The 21,249-nt window shown below is 37.7% G+C and overlaps 1 protein-coding gene across 2 annotated transcripts in view; it reads left to right on the top strand.

The window, feature by feature from the left end:
• PIK3C2G (phosphatidylinositol-4-phosphate 3-kinase catalytic subunit type 2 gamma) overlaps positions 1 to 21,249 on the top strand; it is a 460,044-nt gene that overhangs the window by 67,373 nt on the left and 371,422 nt on the right. For both annotated transcript variants that reach the window (XM_055571258.1, XM_055571268.1), the window contains exon 8: positions 18,171 to 18,293. In XM_055571258.1, the coding sequence (XP_055427233.1) occupies positions 18,171 to 18,293 (123 nt within the window). The remainder of the gene's footprint in view (positions 1 to 18,170; positions 18,294 to 21,249) is intronic.

Raw genomic sequence — 21,249 nt, forward strand, 5'->3', positions numbered from 1 at the left:
AACTTTGCACATTTCTGAAGATACAAAGATTTATAAAGCAGAGGATCTACACTTTAATGGCTTTCATTCTATCATGGCAAAACCGACAAGTAACCAGATGTATGTAATAAAGTGTCATGTGTACTGTGAAAGACCTATGTGTATATAGGACACACAAAAGAGGGTTATCGATTTTACTTACTTGATCTGAGTGTTGAAAAATGAGTGTGTCAGCCAAGGGAGGGGTGTGGTGAAGGAAAGTCAAAGGTAGGGATAACTTAAAGCAAATAACAACAGGAATACAGCAGGTAGCAAATAGCCTGGTTTGAGTCAGAAGCTGTATGCTTTTGAAACTTTGGAATGTTAAGGTTCAAGGTGAATGCCTAGGGAAAGACCAGATGAAAGGGAGAAGCAGGAACCAAGTTATGTATGGTCTTAAGGACATTTATGGACAATTTAATGATTTTCTAATTTATCAGCTGATGACATAAAGCCATTATGCAGGGCAGCATAATGACAGATGGGTGACTATAGGACATTTCATTAACCCAAAGAGATGAGGAGGGCATGGACAAAAGCTCTAACATGGGGATGGAGAGGAAGGGACAGATTCATAAAAGGTGAAAATGTGCAATTTACATGATTTGGTGAAAAACTGTGAACAACAAAAGAACACAGTGCCTAGACTATCTCCAGATTCCTGGAAGCTGACTGATCACATGGAGACATTAATTAACCAAACAGTGAAGGTCGGAGAAGCTAGCTTGGCAGGGAAGATAATGGATTCAGTCTAATCTAATGCCTATTAGGCATCCAAGTTGTAGTCACCATTAAGCAAATCATTTCTTACAGTGTGTTCTTCCAGGGAAGGATTTTTGTTTTTCAGTCTCCCAGTCATGTCTGACTTCTTGCAATCCCATGGACTACAGCACACCAGGCCTCTCTGTCCCATACCATCTCCTGAAGTTTGACCAAGTTTGTGTCCATTGCATCAGTGATGTCATCCAGCCATCTCATCCTCTGGCACCCTTTTGTCATTTGCCCTCAATCTTTCCCAGCATCAGGGACTTTTCCACTCAGTTAGCTGTTCACACCAGATGACAAAAATACTGGAATTTCAGCTTCTGCATCAGTCCTTCCAACAAGTATTCAAGGGTGATCTCCCTTAAGATTGACTGGTTTGATCTCCTTGCTGTCCAAGGGACTTTCAGGAGTTTTCTCCAGCACCACAGTTCAAAGGCATCAATTCTTTGGCGTTCTGCCTTCTGTACAGTTCAGCTCTCACAACCATACATGACCAGTGGGAAGAATATAGCTTTGACTATACAGACTTTTGTCGGCAGAGTGATGTCTCTGCTTGTCAACACACTGTCTAGATTTTCAAAGCTTTCCTATCAAAAAGCAACTGTCTTCTGATTTCATGGTTGCAGTCACAATCCACTGTAATTTTAGAGTCGAAGAAGAGGTAATCTGTCACTGCTTCCACCTTTTCCCCCTCTATTTGCCATGAAGCAATGGAGCTGGATGCCACAATCTTAGGGTTTTTTTTTTTAATATTTAGTTTTAAGCCAGCTTTTTATTCTCCTCCTTCACCCTCAAGAGGCTCTTTAGTTCCTGTTCACTTTCTGCCATTAGAGTGGTATCATCTGCATATCTGAGGTCGTTGATGTTTCTCCTGCCTCTCTGGATTCCAACTTGTAACTCATCCAGCCCAGCATTTCTCCTGATGTGCTCAGCATACATATTAGTCTTCCACAGATAAAATACTGTATGATTACAGAAAATGAGGTAAGAGAATGTTTTTAAAACAAGTGAAGACTTCTTTTTTCATTAAACAAATGACTCTTGGTATCTATACAAAGGGTACAGATCTTAAGCAATATTAAATTGCTATCCCCAATATTAAAAAACAGTAAACAGTTCTGAAAATAATAAATTACACTTCTTGATGTAGATACAGAACTCACACATGAATTCCATGTAAATAAGTAAAGATACAGTGATGACAAATACACAACTCGTCTTCCTTCCCAAAGTGTAATCCTCTCACTCTAACTCCACTCTTTCTTGAGTCTAGCCTGAATCTGGAAGTTTAAAATGTGGAATGTGCAAACAATTCACAATTATTTATATTGTTTTAAACTTCATAAAATTGTCATAATTACTATTTCTTTGTGACTGCTATTCTTCCTAGTGTAGAATTTGAAATATACCAGGTACCCAGGGCATATTAAGGCTCCATTCCCATGTCATTTATGGCTCTTGACTATACACAGATATACTGTGGAGGTTATCATACCTTACTTATGGATGAATTTTAATTACCTAAATGTCTTAGTACTGCTCATGTATAACAGATCCATGATAATTAATTTAATTTTCAAATGCAGTAGTTTGGTCATATCACTTATATATGAGGCCTCCAATACTTTAAAAGAAATCATTTTTTGAAAGAAAGCAATTTTTCCAATACAACTGAAAAGTTGGCAAACCATCAAAGAAATACTGTCTTTATATTATCACAGGCAAATAGTTATTATCACCACATCTGAATTATTTTATAAATAGGCCACAGTGTCTGCAAATTTCCACATGAACTCTCTGTAATCCAATGAATTTTTTAAATGACATTTCTTCCTATGAAGCATCAACAGCTAAATATCTAAGAAGTGAGAACAGACTGTGATATTATCAATTTACAATATTGCACTTTCTGTTTGTTTGACAAGTGCATTAAGTAGCATTTCATCAACACTGAAAATAGTTAACAATTTGAAGAATAATGTTTTTATCTTCCTCATACTTGAATTATTATATGATTTGACAAAATAACAAGCAGGTCAAATAAATTTGCCATGAATATTACTGAATAATATGGATAACTTAAATTTCCAAATATTTTGTTTCATCAGCAATGGCTATTGGCATATTTTACATTTGACACATTTCAGATTGTGTATCCTAACCTATGCTTGCTAAACAGATAATTTTGTAAGTAATTTACATAGAGCTTTTCCTTTCAGCAATTTTCCCCCCTCTATTCTATTCTACTAATAATTAAGGAATGTTTTCCATATTTATGCTATATTCTGAATTCATTGCTAACATTTAGGAGAAATTAAGAACAGAAGAAAGAGAAAGAATTTCCCCCAGAGGTGTTACTTAATCCTTACTTAGTACAAATTACTAAACTATTTATTTAATGGAATCAACAGAAATCAAAGTCAGAACCATGCTCTGAAGTTGCTAACAATCTGGCTGGAAAGAGCATTTTCACATAAAGCACACAGAGAGGTAGATCTCCAGGAGAAAGCAGTGAAAAGCCAGATTTCCATCTAGGTGGAAGAATCAGCTTCTGATTCAAAGTTGCTGTCTCCTAGTAGCCTCTAATGCCTTGTCTCCAAAATTTTTATTTAAATGCCAAGTAGGACCTTTAGAGAAAGTTAGCAATCCCAATCACTGAGGACACACTTACACTGGGATCTAGTAACTGATGAACTAATTGTAGACCAAATGGATCTGGATTGAAAAAAATCCATCCATGCTTCAAAATGTAGGTTGGCTTCATGAAACATCTGCTTGGTATTAAAAGAGCTAAGAGCCTCCAAACGCTTTACCTTCAAGCACATGACTCAGAGGCTGTACCAACTAGATAACCAGACAAAAAGTTAAAAAGGCACCTCTATGCACCTCATTTGTTCATGTATGTCTGTGCTGACTCTCTTCAGTTACATCCGACTCTTTGTGACCCTGTGGACTGTAGCCTGCCAGGCTCCTCAGTCCACGGGATTCTCCAGGCAAGAATCCCAGAGTAGATTGCCATGTCTTCCTCCATGGGGTTTTCCTGATCCAGGAATCAAAGCCAGAATTCTCCCAAGGCAGATTCTTTGCCACTAAGCCAACAGGGAAGCCCCTCTCTATTGTTCAGGTGTAACTAACTCAATGAGGAAGGCAGAATAATTCTTTTCTCACACCATCCTCAAGACCAAAATCTAACAGTTTTTAGCCTCAAAAATTCCATTTATAAGGAGAAAGAAAGTGGGCACACAGGGATCTGATAATATATATTTAGCATTTTTAGGACAATAGCTTTCTTAGTAATAAGCAGACTGACTGTTGGATTTTCAGAAGTTCCAGTTTCAAACATAATTTAACCAGAGTGGCAGTAAAGACAAGAGTTTAGGAGCAGAGATTCCAAATGTATGTGTAAACATTCTGCCACAGGGTAAGCTTTAATTCAGCAATCCTTGAGTTTATATTATTCACTACTAGAGTGAAGATACTAAAATAATATTGTTAAAAATTAACAAAGCAGTAGATGTAATGTGCTTAATATATAGTGGCTGGAAGATAAAAAATGTTGAAGAAAAAGATAAGTACAAGTTGATTTATGGTTATTAGAGTTACTATTTTTAACACAGTCACTAAAGTAGAGGATTGTATATGATCCAAAAGAAAAATGTCACAAAACTGATTTGCATTCACAAGAGAATATAATAGGAGGGAAAGGAGCAAAAATAATCGTTAGAAAATAGAGTAAAATGAATAGGTAACATGGACCAGCTAAAAGGTCACAAAAGGAGAAGTCAAGGAAATGAAGGAGATAAGTCAGGTTAAAAAGGAAGTAAAACACCTTTGCAGAACTGGAACCTATCTTAGCAGAAAAAAGGGGCAGATTGAAACTACTAAAAGTCAAACCTATGTATAGAACACTGCCAGACAGGAATAAGAAGAAACAATGAAAGATCTCCAGTAAGGAAGATAATTACTACCCAAAGTAATTTGTATTCTAAGTGGGCTTCCCTGGTGCCTCAGACGGTAAAGAATCTGCCTGCTAACACAAGAGACCTGGGTTTGATCTCTGGGTTGGGAAGATGCTCTGAAGGAGAGAATGGATTCCCATGCCAGTGTTCTTGCCCGGAGAATTCCATGGACAGAGGAACCTGGCAGGCTACAGTCCATGGGGTTGCAAAGAGTCAGAAACGACCAAGTGACTTTCACTTTCAAGTGAGATATAAAGAGTTTCATCAGAATAATGACATAATCTGATGACTTAAGATTTGTGCAATGAGTTATGTAATACATGAAGAGTGCACACACATAAAGAACTGAATAGGCAATATTATTACATAAGTTTGGTACAAAATATTGCCAGTATCCTAAGATCTGTCTATATGCCACTTTATATCTCTTTGCTTCTCCATAAGAGTTATTCTTTGAAGAAAAGCCACTTTGAACCTTTTCTTTGCCATTTCACCATGGAAGTATGCATCCATTAGCAACTTGCACCTCAGATATTTCAGATTTGGTTTTATTCCATCACAATAAAGAAAATATGGCACTAAAGTGAGTCACATGAATTTTTTTGATTTTTCAATATGTATAAAAGTTTTGTTTACATTGTTGCTGCTGCTAAGTCGTTTCAGTCATGTCCGACTCTGTGCGACCCCATAGACGGCAGCCCACCAGGCTGCTCTGTCCATGGGATTCTCCAGGTAAGAACACTGGAGTGGGTTGCCATTTCCTCCTCCGATGCATGAAAGTGAAAAGTCAAAGTGAAGTTGCTCAGTCATGTCCGACTCTTAGTGACCCCATGGACTGCAGCCTACCAGGCTCCTCTGTCCATGGGATTTTCCAGGCAAGAGTACTGGAGTGGGGTGCCATTGCCTTCTCCTGTTTTCACTGTAGTAAGTGTGTAATTACATTATGTCTTAAAACATACAATCTCTGTCCCTTAATTAAAAATAATTTCTTGCTTTGGTTCAGTTCAGTCACTCAGTCATGTCTGATTCTTTGCGACCCCATGAACCACAGCACTCCAGGTCTCGCTGTCCATCACCAATTCCTAGAGTCCACTCAGACCCATGTCCATTGAGTCAGTGATGCCATCCAACCATCTCATCCTCTGTCATCCCCTTCTCCTCGTGCCCTCAATCTTTCCCAGCATCAGGGTATTTTCAAATGAGTCAGTTCTTCCCATCAGGTAGCCAAAGTACTGGAGTTTCAGCTTCAACATCAGTCCTTCCAATGAACACACAGGACTGATCTCCTTTAGGATGGACTGGTTGGATCTCCTTGCAGTTCAAGGGACTCTCAAGAGTCTTCTCCAACACCACAGTTCAAAAGCATCAATTCTTCTGTGCTCAGCTTTGTTTATAGTCCAACTCTCACATATATACATTACCACTGGAAAAACCATAGCCTTGACTAGACGGACCTTTGTTGCCAAGGTCTCTGCTTTTCAATTATCTGTGTATGTCAGCCATAACTTTCCTTCCATGGAGTAAGAGTATTTTAATTTCATGGCTGCAGTCACTATCTGCAGTGATTTTGGAGCCCAAAAAAATAAAGTCAGCCACTGTTTCCCCATTTGTCATGAAGTAATGGGACCAGATGCCATGATCTTAGTTTTAAGACTGTTGAGCTTTAAGCCAACTTTTTCACTCTCCTCTTTCACTTTCATCAAGTGGTTCCTTAGTTTTTCTTCACTTTCTGCCATAAGGGTAGTGTCATCTGCATATCTGAGGTTATTGATATTTCTCCCAGCAAAATTGATTCCAGCTTGTGCTTCATCCAGCCCAGCATTTCTCATGGTGTGCTCTGCATATAAGTTTAATAATCAGGGTGACAATATACAGCCTTGACGTACTACTTTTCCTATTTGGAACCAGTCTGTTGTTCCATGTCCAGTTCTAACTGTTGCTTCCTGACCTGCATATAGGTTTCTCAAGAGGCAGGTCAGGTGGTCTGGTATTTCCATCTCTTTCAGAATTTTCCACAGTTTATTGTGATCCACACAAAGGCTTTGGCATAGTCAATAAAGCAGAAATAGATGTTTTCTGGAATTCTCTTGCATTTTTGGATGATCCAGCGGATGTTGGCAATTTGATCTCTGGTTCCTCTGCCTTTTCTAAAACCAGCTTGAACATCTGGAAGTTCATGGTTCACAGATTGCTGAAGCCTGGCTTGGAGAATTTTGAGCATTACTTTACTAGCATGTGAGATGAGTGCAATTGTGTAGTAGTTTGACCATTCTTTGGCATTACCTTCCTTTGGGATTGGGATTAAAACTGACCTTTCCAGTCCTGTGGCCACTGCTGACTTTTCCAAATTTGCTGGCATATTGAGTGCAGCATTTTCACAGCATCATCTTCCAGGATTTGAAATAGCTCAATTGGAATTCCATTACCTCCATTAACTTTGTTTGTAGTGATGCTTCCTAAGGCCCACTTGACTTCACATTCCAGGATGTCTGGTTCTAGATGAGTGATCACACCATCATGATTATCTGGGTCGTGAAGATCTTTTTTGTACAGTTCTTCTGTGTATCCTTGCTACCTCATCTTAATATCTTCTGCTTCTGTTAGGTCCCTACCATTTCTGTCCTTTATCGAGCCCATCTTTGTATGAAATGTTCCCTTGGTATCTCTAATTATTTTGAAGAGATCTCTAGTCTTTCCCATTTTATTGTTTTCCTCTATTTCTTTGCATTGATCATTCAGGAAGGCTTTCTTCTCTCTGCTTGTTATTCTTTGGAACTCTGCATTCAAATGGGTATATCTTTCCTTTTCTCCTTTGCTTTTCACTTCCCTTTTTTAGAAATATCAACCCAAACACTGGAGCCTTCAGTGAATTGTAATCTTTTTTGCTGATAGAGGGTACTCCTTGATGTTGATGTCTGTTGAAGGTTGGTGTGCCGCAGCAATTTCTTAAGAAAATGATGAAGTTGGCCACATTGGTCGACTCTTCCTTTCATGAATGATTTCTCTGGGGCATGCAATGCTATTTGATAGTCCTTACTGATAGTAGAACTTCTTTCAAAATTGGAAGTCAATCGTCTCAAACACTTCCACTGCCTTATCAACTAAGTTTATTTAATATTCTAAATCCTTGGTTGTGATTTCAAAAGTCTTCATAGTGTCCTCACTAGGAGTAGTTTCCATTTTGAGAAACCACTGTCTTGGCTCATCCAGAAGACTCAGCTCCTCATCCTTCAGGTTTTATCATGAGATTGCAGCAATTCAATGCCATCTTCAGGCTTCACTGTATCTATGTGTGTATGTGTGCTCAGTCACTCAGTCAATCCAATTCTTTGCAGCCCCAGGGATGTAGTGTGCCAGGCTCCCATGTCCATGGATTCTCCAGGCAAGAATACTAGAGTGGTTTGCCTTTTCCTCCTACAGGGGGGTCTTCCTAACCCAGGAATCAGACTCATGTCTCCGAAATTGGCAGGCCAATTATTTACCACTAGTGCCACCTGGGAAGCCCTTCACTGCACCTATACATATGGGTGTATGATTTTCTCATTTATTCTTTTCAATTTTTGAAAAATCTTTGCACTACTATAGATACAGTGAGGGGCTTCTCAGGTGGAACTAATAGTAGAGAATCCACCTGCTGACTGGTGATGGAAGTCAAGTCTGATGCTGTAAAGAACAATATTGCACAGGAACCTGGAATGTTAGGTCCATGAATCAAAGTAAATTGGAAGTGGTCAAACAGGAGATGGCGAGCGTAAACATCAACATTTTAGGAATCAGTGAACTAAAATGGACTGGAATGGGTGAATTTAACTCAGATTACAATTATATCTAATACTGTGAGCAAGAATCCCTTAGAAGAAATGGAGTCGCCATCATAGTCAACAAAAGAGTCCAAAATACAATCTCAAAAATGACAGAATGATTTCTATTCCATTCCAAGGCAAACCATTCAATATCACAGTAATTCGGGTCTATGCCTCAACTTCAAAGAAGCTGAAGTTGAATGGTTCTATGACGACCTACAAGATCTTCTAGAACTAACACCAAAAAAAGATGTGTACTTCATCATAGGGGACTGGAAAGCCAAAGTAGGAATTAAGAGATACCTGGAGTAAAGATAAGTTTGGCCTTGGATTACAAAATGAAGCAGGGCAAAGTCTAACAGAATTTTGCCAAAAGAACACAACGGTCATAGCAAAAACCCTCTTCCAACAACACAAGAGAAGACTCTACACATTGACATCACCAGAGAGTCAATACCAAAATCAGATTGATATATCCTTTGCAGCCAAAGATGGAGAAGCTCTATAGAGTCAGCCAAAACAAGACCAGGAGCCACAAGACTGTTGCTCAGATCATGAACTCCTTACTGCAAAATTCAGACCTAAATTGAGGAAAGTAGGGAAAACCACTAGACCATTCCAGGTATGACCTAAATAAAATCCCTTACTATTATACAGTGAATGTGACAAATAGATTCAAGGGATTAGATCTAATAGACAGGATACCTGAAGAACTATGGACAGAGTTTTGTGACATTGTTCAAGAGGCAGTGATCAAGAATATCCCCAAGAAAAAGAAATGCAAAAAAGGAAAAATGGTTGTCTGAAGAGGCCTTGCAAATAGCTGTTAAAAGAAGAGAAGGTAAAGGCAAAGGAGAAAAGGAAAGATATACCCATTTGAATGCAGAGTTCCAAAGAATAGCAAGGAGAGAAAAGAAAGCCTTCCTCGGTGATCAATGCCAAGAAATAGAGGAAAACAATAAAATGGGAAAGACTAGACAGCTCTTCAAGAAAATTAGAAATACTAAGGGAACATTTCATGCAATTATGGGCACAACAAAGGACAGAAATCGTATGGACCTAAAAGAAGCAGAAGACATTAAGATGAGGTGGCAAGAATACACAGAAGAACTATACAAAAAAGATCTTCACGACCCAGATAACCACAATGGTGTGATCACTCACCTACAGCCAGATATCCTGGAATGCAAAGTCAAGTGGGCCTTAGGAAGCATCACAATGAACAAAGCTAGTGGAGGTGATGGAATTCCAATTGAGCTATTTCAAATCCTGGAAGATGATGCTGTGAAAGTGCTGCATTCAATATGCCAGCAAATTTGGAAAACTCAGCAGTGGCCACAGGACTGGAAAAAATCAGTTTTCATTCCAATCCCAAAGAAAGGCAATGTCAAAAATGTTCAAACTACTGCACAATTGCACTCATCTCACACGCTAGCAAAGTAATGCTCAAAATTCTCCATGCTAGGCTTCAACAGTATGTGAACCAAGAATTCCTGATGTTCAAGCTGGATTTAGAAAAGGCAGAGGAACCAGAGACCAAATTGCCAACATCTATTGGTCATTGAAAAGCAAGAGAATTCCAGAGAAACACCTACTTATATTTTATTGACTATGCCTAAGCCTTTGACTATATGGATCACAACAAACTGAAAAATTCTTATAGAGATGGGAATACCAGACCACCTTACCTTCCTTCTGAAAAATCTGTAGGCAGGCCAAAAAGAAACTGTTAGAACCGGATAGTACAATAGACTTGTTCCAAATTGGGAAAGGAGCTCGTCAAGGCTGTATATTGATACCCTGCTTATTTAACTTATATGCAGAGTACGTCATGAGAAATGCTGGGCTAGATGATGCATAAGCTGGAATCAAGATTGCTGGGAGAAATATCAATAACCTCAGATATGCAGATGACACCAGCCTAAAGGCAGAAAGTGAAGAGGAACTAAAGAGCCTCTTGATGAAAGTGAAAGAGGAGAGTGAAAAAGCTGGCTTAAAACTCAACATTCGAAAAACTAAGATCATCACATCCAGTCTCATCACTTTAAGGCAAACAGACGTGGAAACAGTGGAAATAGTGACAGACTTTATTTTCTTGGGCTCAAAAATCACTGAAGATGGTGACTGCAGCCATGAAATTAAAAGATGCTTGCTCCTTGGAAGAAAAGCTATGACCAACCTAGACAGCATATTAAAAAGCAGAGACATTACTTTGCCAAAAATGGTCCGTCTATTTAAAGCTGTGGTTTTTCCAGTTGTCATGTATGGATGTGAGAGTTGGACTACAAAGAAAGCTTAGTGCTGAAGAATTGATGCTTCTGAACTGTAGTGTCGGAGAAGACTCTTGAGAATCTCTTGGATGGAAAGGTTATCAAACCAATCAATCTTAAAGGAAATGTCCTGAATATCATTGGACGGACTGATGCTGAAGATGAAGCTCCAATATTTGGCCACGTGATGCGAAGAACTGAATCACTGGAAAAGATCCTGATTCTGGGAAAGATTGAAGGCAGGAGGAGAAGGGGATGACAGAGGATGAGATGGTTGGATGGCATCACCGACTGGATGGATTGCTTTGAGCAAGCTGCAGGAGTTGGAGATGGACAGGAAAGCCTGGAATGCTGCATTCCATGGGGTCACAAAAACCCCAGACAGGACTGAGTGACTGAATAGAACTGTAATGACTTAGAATTCTTTCTACATATTTCTGGCTTCAATTAGCAAATATTTTGTTAAGCCTATCTGCATCTGTGTTTATGAGAGACATCAGTCTATACTTTACTTGTAATACTGTGGCTTGATTTTAACACTGAAATAATGCTAGCTTTATAAAATAAGTTAAGAAATGTTCCCTCTGGCTGACTCTGCATTTTGAAATAATTTGTGTAGATTTGGTTTTCTTTCTTTGTTAGATGTTTGATAAAATTTACCAATGAAGCCATCTGTTTATAGAATTTTCCTTATGGGAAGGATTTATTATAAATTCAATTTCTTCTAATTCAATAACATAGAATCATTCAAAGTTTAAAGTCATAAATTTCCCTCTAACTTTTAGTGGCATCCTATGAATTTTGATATGTTGGCCATCATCTCTTTAAATATATCTCTCCCCCATTTTTATCTTTCCAGATCTCCAAATGCATAAATGCCTCTGACAGGTTTGGATGGTGTGTACTGGCTTTTCTTCCCACTCATTTTCCTTTTTGTGTTTCGGTAGGATGGTTTCTCTTGATCTATCTTCAATTTCACTGATACTTTACTTCACTGTGTTCAATCTGATGCTCAGATTGATGTTCAGTCAACTGAAAGAATTCTTCATCTCTAGTATCAAGTATATTCTTATATTTCTATGATTTCCACTTGCCTCTTGTACATCGTTTTCATCTGTCTGATGAAATCCCCATCTGTTCATGCCTGTCGTCTACATTTTCCACTATGTCTTGTCCCATGCTAATCATAGTTACTTAAAAGTCCTTGTCTGATTGTTCTAATATCTGGGTCATTTATTAGTTTGGTTTTGTTAGTTGTTTCATCTACTGACAATGGATTGTTTTATCTTATTTTTTTGGTATAGATCCTAATTTTGCATTGAGTCCTAAACATCCCGTGTAGAATAATACTAGAGACTGAGGTTTATTGTATTCATACCTGGATATGGGGAATGCTCTTCTGTTATGTTATTTGTACATAGAGTTAGTAAATCTAGTTAAGATTTGAGCTGTGTGTGTGTGTGTGTGTGTGTGTGTGTGTTTTCTATCATTATAGTCAGGGCACTTCAGGCTTCAAATTCCCCTAATGGTTAGTTACCATCACCTATACTTACATAGAGCACCTGCAGTACTTGAGTCTTTTTCTCTGTTCCTCAGCTTTCAACAGCCCATTTGCCAGGTCACAGAGACGATCTCTCTCAATACTATTGTCTCTATACTAGTGTACTCTGCTATTGTTTATTATTCAAAATACACTCATTTTTGTATTAGAGTAAAGGGAATTTTGAGGTAACGATCAACAACAGCCCTAGGCTGTGTTTTTGAATCTCAGGATTGGAACTGTCTGAGCATTTCTGCCTTAAAATTGGAACTTTCTGGCAGCCAAACTGTACCTTATATCTGCACTCAGTCTTGTACAGGAGACAGTTTTCTGTCCTTCCTCCTAGTGGTTCCTGACTTCAGATTGGTATCCATGTGGGATCCTGGGCTCCAGACAGGGTCCCCAGTCTCCTCCCCAGGAACAACAGGTTTTTGCTTCAACCATTCTCTCACCAGCAAAGATCTTAACCTGTGCCCCACCTATCCCTGCAAGGCAGGTTGTTTGCTTTTTCTCCCTTCCTCCAAAGCAAGAGATTTTTGCCCGGGCTCAGGATCACAGAGGATATCTGTCTCCTCTCGTATTATCATTTTTCTAGTATCATAAACCAGTAGCTTAGAGCTTTTCCTTTTTATAAGAGGAAGATCTACAGAAATAGGGTTTCCCCTAGAAGGCCAGTGAATGGACCTTCAGTTTCCTGCACCGTCTTCATTATTTCCCCTGAACAACTCGTAGGTGTCCAAGACGAGCTTACAAATGACTGTTAACTCTCCTTGTGTCTTGAACTCCCAGATATTTCAAACTGACATGCTTGCTCACATCTAGCCTTTAAGAATCTGCTGAAATTTTGGCTGATTTATTCTTACCCTCTTATACAGTGATCATCTCGTTCTCCTGTGCTCTGCCAAAGGCCAAAGACATTTTGTGCTCCATCTCCCCTTGGCAGGGCCTGCCACTCTTTGGAATTTGGTCTACTTGGTCCCCTTTTGACCTCAAATCTCTAATGCAGTCAGGAAAAATTATGATCTTTGTATATTATCTGCCTTTTTCTATTTTTACAATGGGTCCAAAGTTCTACATTTTAAGCTGAAATGAAACTCCAAAGACAATTTTTAATCTTTAAGGACCAATTTATAATAGCACTAACCGCTGAACCTGGAATAAAAATAATTCTAAATTCTCAATTTGTCTCCTGATTTGATAATTAATTGAATTTGATAATTTTTAGTATGTAAACAGAAATAGAAATTAAGATTTATTTTAAAAATCCTGGAAAATAGCAAGCTATTTAAACACATTATTACTTTGGTCTCCCTCATAGCTAAATTAAGGGGATGGGGTGGGGGACATGAACCTTATGCTCTTAGTTTGGTTTTGTTTTCAAAAAAGATGAGAAGGAAAGTTTGTCAGCAATCTTCTCCAGTGTTCAAAATACATTACAAATATGCTTAATCTCTAAAGTATTAGACTGGTGCTCCTTCAGAGTCTATGATACATCAATTATATCTAAGGTTAGAATATAGCACATAAAATAACATCACAGCAGTATTGTTAGTTTTCACTAATCCATAGAGTTAGAAAGAATTTAAAGTAGTCTACTTCAAACTCCTATTTAATGCAAAATTTGCCTCTAAACATCCCGATTGGCTGCACACCTGTAACGTGGGTCTCTACTCACAAGGTAGCCTACTCAATTTTGGGAAAAAATAATTTTTCCAAAATATCAAGCCAAAATATCTCACACTGAGCCAAAATGAAATTCCCTAAATGTGCAATCGTTTGTTCTAATTTATCATTCCAGAACTTACAGTAAATCTAATCCCCTTTTTACTTGAAAGGTCATCACATACTTGAAAGTGATTGTATTTCCTTTTCTTTTTTCCAAACTGAAACTTCCTAGTACCATCTATTGTATTTCCTTTATGCCCATTAAACTGTAGTCTTATGGCTTATGTCTCAAACTTTGTGTTCTCCAACTGTGACCCATACTTCCTCCTTCATCATCTAAATATTAAATGTTCTGAAATGTTATATACCCAGGTTTCCATTTTTATTTCCTCTATTTGTATTTTCCTTCTGGACAATCAAATACAATTTCTTTGTCAGGTATCATCTCTATGAAAATAACACTCAGATCTAAGCTTTGATATCTCTTGAAATCAGGGACAAATTCTTTTGTTTTGTGTCTGTAGAATATCTCATGATGGATCACCCAAAGCCCTTGTGGTTTGGGGTCAGAAAAGTTTTGCATTTGCTTCTGCCTGAGTCCAAAATAGTAACAGCACTGGCATTATTTTTGGCATAAAAATTCCTGCTAAGGGTAGTGCAAATTAATACTCCATAGCTACACATAACAGTTCCTCAGATAATCATTTTCCTTACTCAATGCCCAGCTTGACAGAGAATTCCTCAAATGTTCTCCTGGTCAGTAGACACTCTTTTTTTTTTTTTTTTTTTTTTTTTTTTCCGCATCTTTTGCAGGTGACAAACCAGTGTCAGGGATCTCAGCCCCAGGTCTGCCCCTTCTCCTACCGCAACTAATAGCTTTAGGTCTAAAATTTCAGCACTTGTCCCATTCTAAGCAGTAAACACCAGTATCTAACTCCACTGACATTTTCCCCAGGCTACTGACATATCCATGTTGAAGCTAATGCTCATCGTTTAAATTCCTTCATTAAATTTCTGCCATCCACAGATTTATCCTATCTTTGTTTTGGGCTAAATTTTGGATTTACATTTTTTTCTTATGGTTCAGCTAATGTTTATATGAGTGTACAATGTGTGTGTGTGTGTGTAAGGTGTCCATGTTTGCTCAGTCCAACAGCTGCAAGAGCTAGAACTCTGCTGCATTTCCCAGTATCCAGAGGCTGAGTCTACTTGGTTTTTCCATTGGCAACTCAAGCTCTGTGTATCAGAAATAAAAACATATCACAATTCCACCAAAACTTCATATTTTGCCATAACTCATGGCACTCTGTCTTTTGGTTTTCCAAGTATGAAATTTTGAAAACATCTTCAATCCAATATCCCTGTTGCACTCAATCCAATTAGTCACCAAGTTAATTCTACAATGGCAACATTTCACTTAACATAGTCTAACAATTTTAGTCACTCAAAAATGAAATATTTATCTTTCTGAATTTTTATGCAGATCAAATGAGATCAATAGATCAGACAAGAGGCACTACAAGACTACAATAACAGATGGAATAAAATTAGCTATTGAGTGACCCAGCAACCCAACATTTGCATTTTAACTAGTAATATTTCATGGATTTCAACAAATTCACATGTATCTCATATCTACCAAGAATGTATGAATGAAAAACAAATTCATTCACTCAGAACCTGATATACATCTGTATCATATTTTTAATATTTCTTAATTTTCATATTATTAGTTACCTGGGCATGAACAGTGTCTGATTTCTCTTATAAACCAAAACATCTGTGTGAATGGATAAAAATGAACTAATTTGAAATGAATAAACTAAAATTTAGCCCACATTCTTTGCCAGGGACTTTTCCTATTTTACTTTATTTAACCTTAATAATAATTGTGTGTTGTGTGTTAGTTGCTCAGTCGTGTCCGACTCTTTGCAACCCCATGGACTGTAGCCCACCAGGCTCCTTTGTCCATGGGATTCTCCAGGCAAGAATACTGGAGTGGGGTGCCATTTCCTTCTCCAAATAATAATAATTAATTATTATTTAATAATCAGTTCAGTTCAGTTGCTCAGTCTTGTCCGACTCTGCGACCCCATGAATCGCAGCACACCAGGCCTCCCTGTCCATCACCAACTCCTGGAGTTCACCCAAACTCATGTCCATCGAGTCGGTGATGCCATCCAGCCATCTCATCCTCTGTCATCCCCTTCTCCTCCTGCCCCCAGTCCCTCCCAGCATCAGGGTCATAATAATTAATTATTATTGTTCCAATTCTACAGATGAGGGAATTCAGATACATGGAAGTTAAATAATTTTGTTAATGTCCATAGGTAGAATAGGACAGAATCAGGATTTTATCACACATAACCTTATTGCAGATCTGGAAATAGAATTTATTACTTCTTTCACAAGAAAGAGTATATTCATATCATAATAATAGTTGGGTTGCTGTCTTTGGGGAAAATTCGATTTGTTAAGTTCACTGTCAAATGTGGTACTCAACACTAACCTCAGTTCAGATTATGTACACTTGCTGAGCTCTAACTTTCTGGTTCTGGAGAGTACATGTCTTCCAGTTTAATAATAAAGTAGCTCTTCTGGCAGCCACATCACAATGTGGACTCATTTATTTCACACATAAATAAAACAACTGACCTTTTTCCACATGCATTAGTAATAAATTTTTCTTCCTATGTTGTAACTGAGTAGTTATATTTTCTTAATCTGTGAAGATTTAAGATCCAAGTGAACCCAATTAAGTTCAATTTTTTGTTTGTTTAGTTTTATTTTCCTTTTAGCTCATTAATCAAGTCTGCTGATAATTTTGGAGTCCTGACTGTGTCTTTCATAGTATTAATTAGCCATTCTTTCTAGGTTTTTGTCAACAGTTTTCAATGTTTATAAAATCATTATAAAAGGTACTGGAGATATATTAAAAAGCTTTGTTTTTCCATAAAAGACACAAAATTATATTCTTAAATATAATACCCACTTTTTTGTCTTTATATTGATAATGCTTTGATAAGAAAATGATCTAGAATAAGTACAGTTAAAATCTTTTGTATTATGAATTCATATCTTTGTGTGAAAAAAAATTCTTCCATCTCTCTTGAAATAAACTCCACTAAAATTCTCCATTGGAATGACTGTGATTCTAGACTTGATAGAGCTCATGTGTTTTGAAAAGCCAACTTTATAGTGATATAGTGATATAGATAAAATACATTAAAATATTATAGAGTTAAAGATGATTCACAAATAATTAAAGGAAAAAAGAGAGATTTCTAAACAATTACCAGTAAAAAACAAAAAATAATAAGGTCAAAATATGGCAGGTTTTCTTTCTTTTTTTTTTTTTAATGAAAGCTAAGTTTAAGAACATGTGAAAGCTCAGAAATTAAAAAAAGAAAATGAAAAGCTCTTAGAACTGTGACACAAAGTCTGTGTATAACTATCAAGCAGAGACAGTAATTTTGATTTTAAGAATAGTTGGTCATTTCTGTGGACTGTACTTGTCATCAGTGATTTTATTTTTGAAACATCATAAGCTTGAAATATAATATAATCAAATGATTACATAACACCTCCAGTACCAAACTTCATTGTACCAAGTTTGTTCTGAACTCTGATTTTTAATAATTTTGCCCTCATATACAGTGCTTACAAAAATAAATGTATTCTGCACTCTACACAGATCTGCTATAACTTGTCTGGTTTTCAAAGTATTTTTCAGGAACCAGAGACTTTCAGTCTCTGTCTCTGTCTCTGTCTCTTGTCTCTCCCATTTTATATCAGATAATGTTGCTGCTAAGTAGCTTCAGTCGTGTCCGACTCTGTGCAACCCCAGAGATCACAGCCCACCAGGCTCCCCCGTCCCTAGGATTCTCCAGGCAAGAACACTGGAGTGGGTTGCCATTTCCTTCTCCAATGTTAAAGTTGATATATATCAACTAGGACTGATAGTCTAGTTTTCAGCATTCACTCAATGCAAATCACACTTAGATCACAGGGTAACCAGTCCTGAGAATCTTTCACATGGGAACAACCATTTTTTATTATTTCCTCTTCCTAGGTAGAGAGGTAGTTTAAAGATAACTTAGTGTCCTCTTGATTTCAATAAACTAAAAGATATCAATCTTTTCATCTACAGCAAAATGTGGACAATGTTATTGAAGAAGTAAAAAATATATGCAGTGTTCTGGGATGTGTGGAGACCAAACAAATTACAGATGCTATAAATGAACTAAATCTTATTCTTCTGAGAAAACCAAAGGTAAAACACTCATTTATTACACAGCAATTATTTTAAACCTGAGTTCAATAATTAATTAAGGAGAGTGAAAGACTTTTGATGAACTGGTATATATGTATGTGTGTGTGTATGTGTGTGCATGTGTTGCTGTTCATATATATTTCAATCATTTGGGGATAATGAAAACTTAATTCTATTATACCAAAATAATTTAATTAAAAGGAAATTTCTTATGCCTTCGAAGTGTAACTACAATACAACCTTCAAATGAGACTGAAATCTATCCTACAGTCCTACCTAGATGAATGTGCTTATATAATAATATTCACAGGCAAGTGTTTGTATAGACTATTAATGGTTCTCATGCACACCAGTGTATGCAGAGGTAGGTACCCATGCTTGCTTGGACAAGCATTTATGCAGGAAAGAATAGATCGGTTTTTGTGGTATTTTTTGTTGAATCTTCAAGGCACACTGCTTTGATGATCTCACATTCTATAATGATTTCCTGGGTTTTCCCATTTATAAAAATGAGCATTATATGAGCATTATATGATTTTTTCTTTTTTTTAATTTTATTTTATTTTTAAACTTTACATAATTGTATTAGTTTTGCCAAATATCAAAATGAATCCGCCACAGGTATACATGTGTTCCCCATCCTGAACCCTCCTCCCTCCTCCCTCCCCATTCCATCCCTCTGGGTCGTCCCAGTGCACCAGCCCCAAGCATCCAGTATCGTGCATCGAACCTGGACTGGCAACTCGTTTCATACATGATATTTTACAAGTTTCAATGCCATTCTCCCAAATATTCCCACCCTCTCCCTCTCCAACAGAGTCCATAAGACTGTTCTATACATCAGTGTCTCTTTTGCTGTCTCGTACACAGGGTTATTATTACCATCTTTCTAAATTCCATATATATGCGTTAGTATACTGTATTGGTGTTTTTCTTTCTGGCTTACTTCACTCTGTATAATAGGCTCCAGTTTCATCCACCTCATTAGAACTGCTTCAAATGTATTCTTTTTAATGGCTGAGTAATACTCCATTGTGTATATGTACCACTGCTTTCTTATCCATTCATCTGCTGATGGATATCTAGGTTGCTTCCATGTCCTGACTATTATAAACAGTGCTGCGATGAACATTGGGGTACACGTGTCTCTTTCCCTTCTGGTTTCCTCAGTGTGTATGCCCAGCAGTGGGATTGCTGGGTCATAAGGCAGTTCTATTTCCAGTTTTTTAAGGAATCTCCACACTGTTCTCCATAGTAGCTGTACTAGTTTGCATTCCCACCAACAGTGTAAGAGGGGTCCCTTTTCTCCACACCCTCTCCAGCATTTATTACTTGTAGACTTTTGGATCGCAGCCATTCTGACTGGTGTGAAATGGTACCTCATAGTGGTTTTGATTTGCATTTCTCTGATAATGAGTGATGTTGAGCATCTTTTCATGTGTTTGTTAGCCATCTGTATGTCTTCTTTGGAGAAATGTCTATTTAGTTCTTTGGCCCATTTTTTGATTGGGTCATTTATTTTTCTGGAGTTGAGCTGTAGGAGTTGCTTGTATATTCTCGAGATTAGTTGTTTGTCAGTTGCTTCATTTGCTATTATCTTCTCCCATTCTGAAGGCTGTCTTTTCACCTTGCTAATAGTTTCCTTTGATGTGCAGAAGCTTTTAAGTTTAATTAGGTCCCATTTGTTTATTTTTGCTTTTATTTCCAATATTCTGGGAGGTGGGTCATAGAGGATCCTGCTGTGATGTATGTCGGAGAGTGTTTTGCCTATGTTCTCCCCTAGGAGTTTTATAGTTTCTGGTCTTACGTTGAGATCTTTAATCCATTTTGAGTTTGCTTTTGTGTATGGTGTTAGAAAGTGTTCTAGTTTCATTCTTTTACAAGTGGTTGACCAGATTTCCCAGCACCACTTGTTAAAGAGATTGTCTTTAATCCATTGTATATTCTTGCCTCCTTTGTCAAAGATAAGGTGTCCATATGTGCGTGGATTAATCTCTGGGCTTTCTATTTTGTTCCATTGATCTATATTTCTGTCTTTGTGCCAGTACCATACTGTCTTGATAACTGTGGCTTTGTAGTAGAGCCTGAAGTCAGGTAGGTTGATTCCTCCAGTTCCATTCTTCTTTCTCAAGATCGCTTTGGCTATTCGAGGTTTTTTGTATTTCCATACAAATTGTGAAATTATTTGTTCTAGCTCTGTGAAGAATGCTGTTGGTAGCTTGATAGGGATTTTTTCTTTTAAATCTCAGAAATCTGATGTAGATTATATGTGAATATTGCCTAAGAAAAAGATTAGGACATCTGGTTACAATGAATTGTTCAATCTTGTTGCTAGTTTAGCAAGTGATAAAGTCAAAAGATAGGATACTGCTGATGATAATAACTAACATTTGATCAGATCAGATCAGATCAGATCAGTCGCTCAGTCGTGTCTGACTCTTTGCGACCCCATGAATTGCAGCACACCAGGCCTCCCTGTCCATCAACAACTCCCAGAGTTCACCCAGACTCACGTCCATCAAGTCAGTGATGCCATCCAGCCATCTCATCCTCTGTCGTCCCCTTCTCCTCCTGCCCGCAATCCCTCCCAGCATCAGAGTCTTTTCCAATGAGTCAACTCTTCGCATGAGGTGACCAAAGTACTGGAGTTTCAGCTTTAGCATCATTCCTTCCAAAGAAATCCCAGGGCTCATCTCCTTCAGAATGGACTGGTTGGATCTCCTTGCAGTCCAAGGGACTCTCAAGAGTCTTCTCCAACACCACAGTTCAAAAGCATCAATTCTTTGGCTCTCAGCCTTCTTCACAGTCCAACTCTCACATCCATACATGACCACAGGAAAAACCATAGCCTTGACTAGACGAACCTTTGTTGGCAAAGTAATGTCTCTGCTTTCGAATATGCTATCTAGGTTGGTCATAACTTTCCTTCCAAGGAGTGTCTTTTAATTTCATGACT

Source organism: Bubalus kerabau, chromosome 1, assembly GCF_029407905.1.
Source record: "Bubalus kerabau isolate K-KA32 ecotype Philippines breed swamp buffalo chromosome 1, PCC_UOA_SB_1v2, whole genome shotgun sequence".
Lineage (NCBI taxonomy): Eukaryota > Metazoa > Chordata > Mammalia > Artiodactyla > Bovidae > Bubalus > Bubalus kerabau.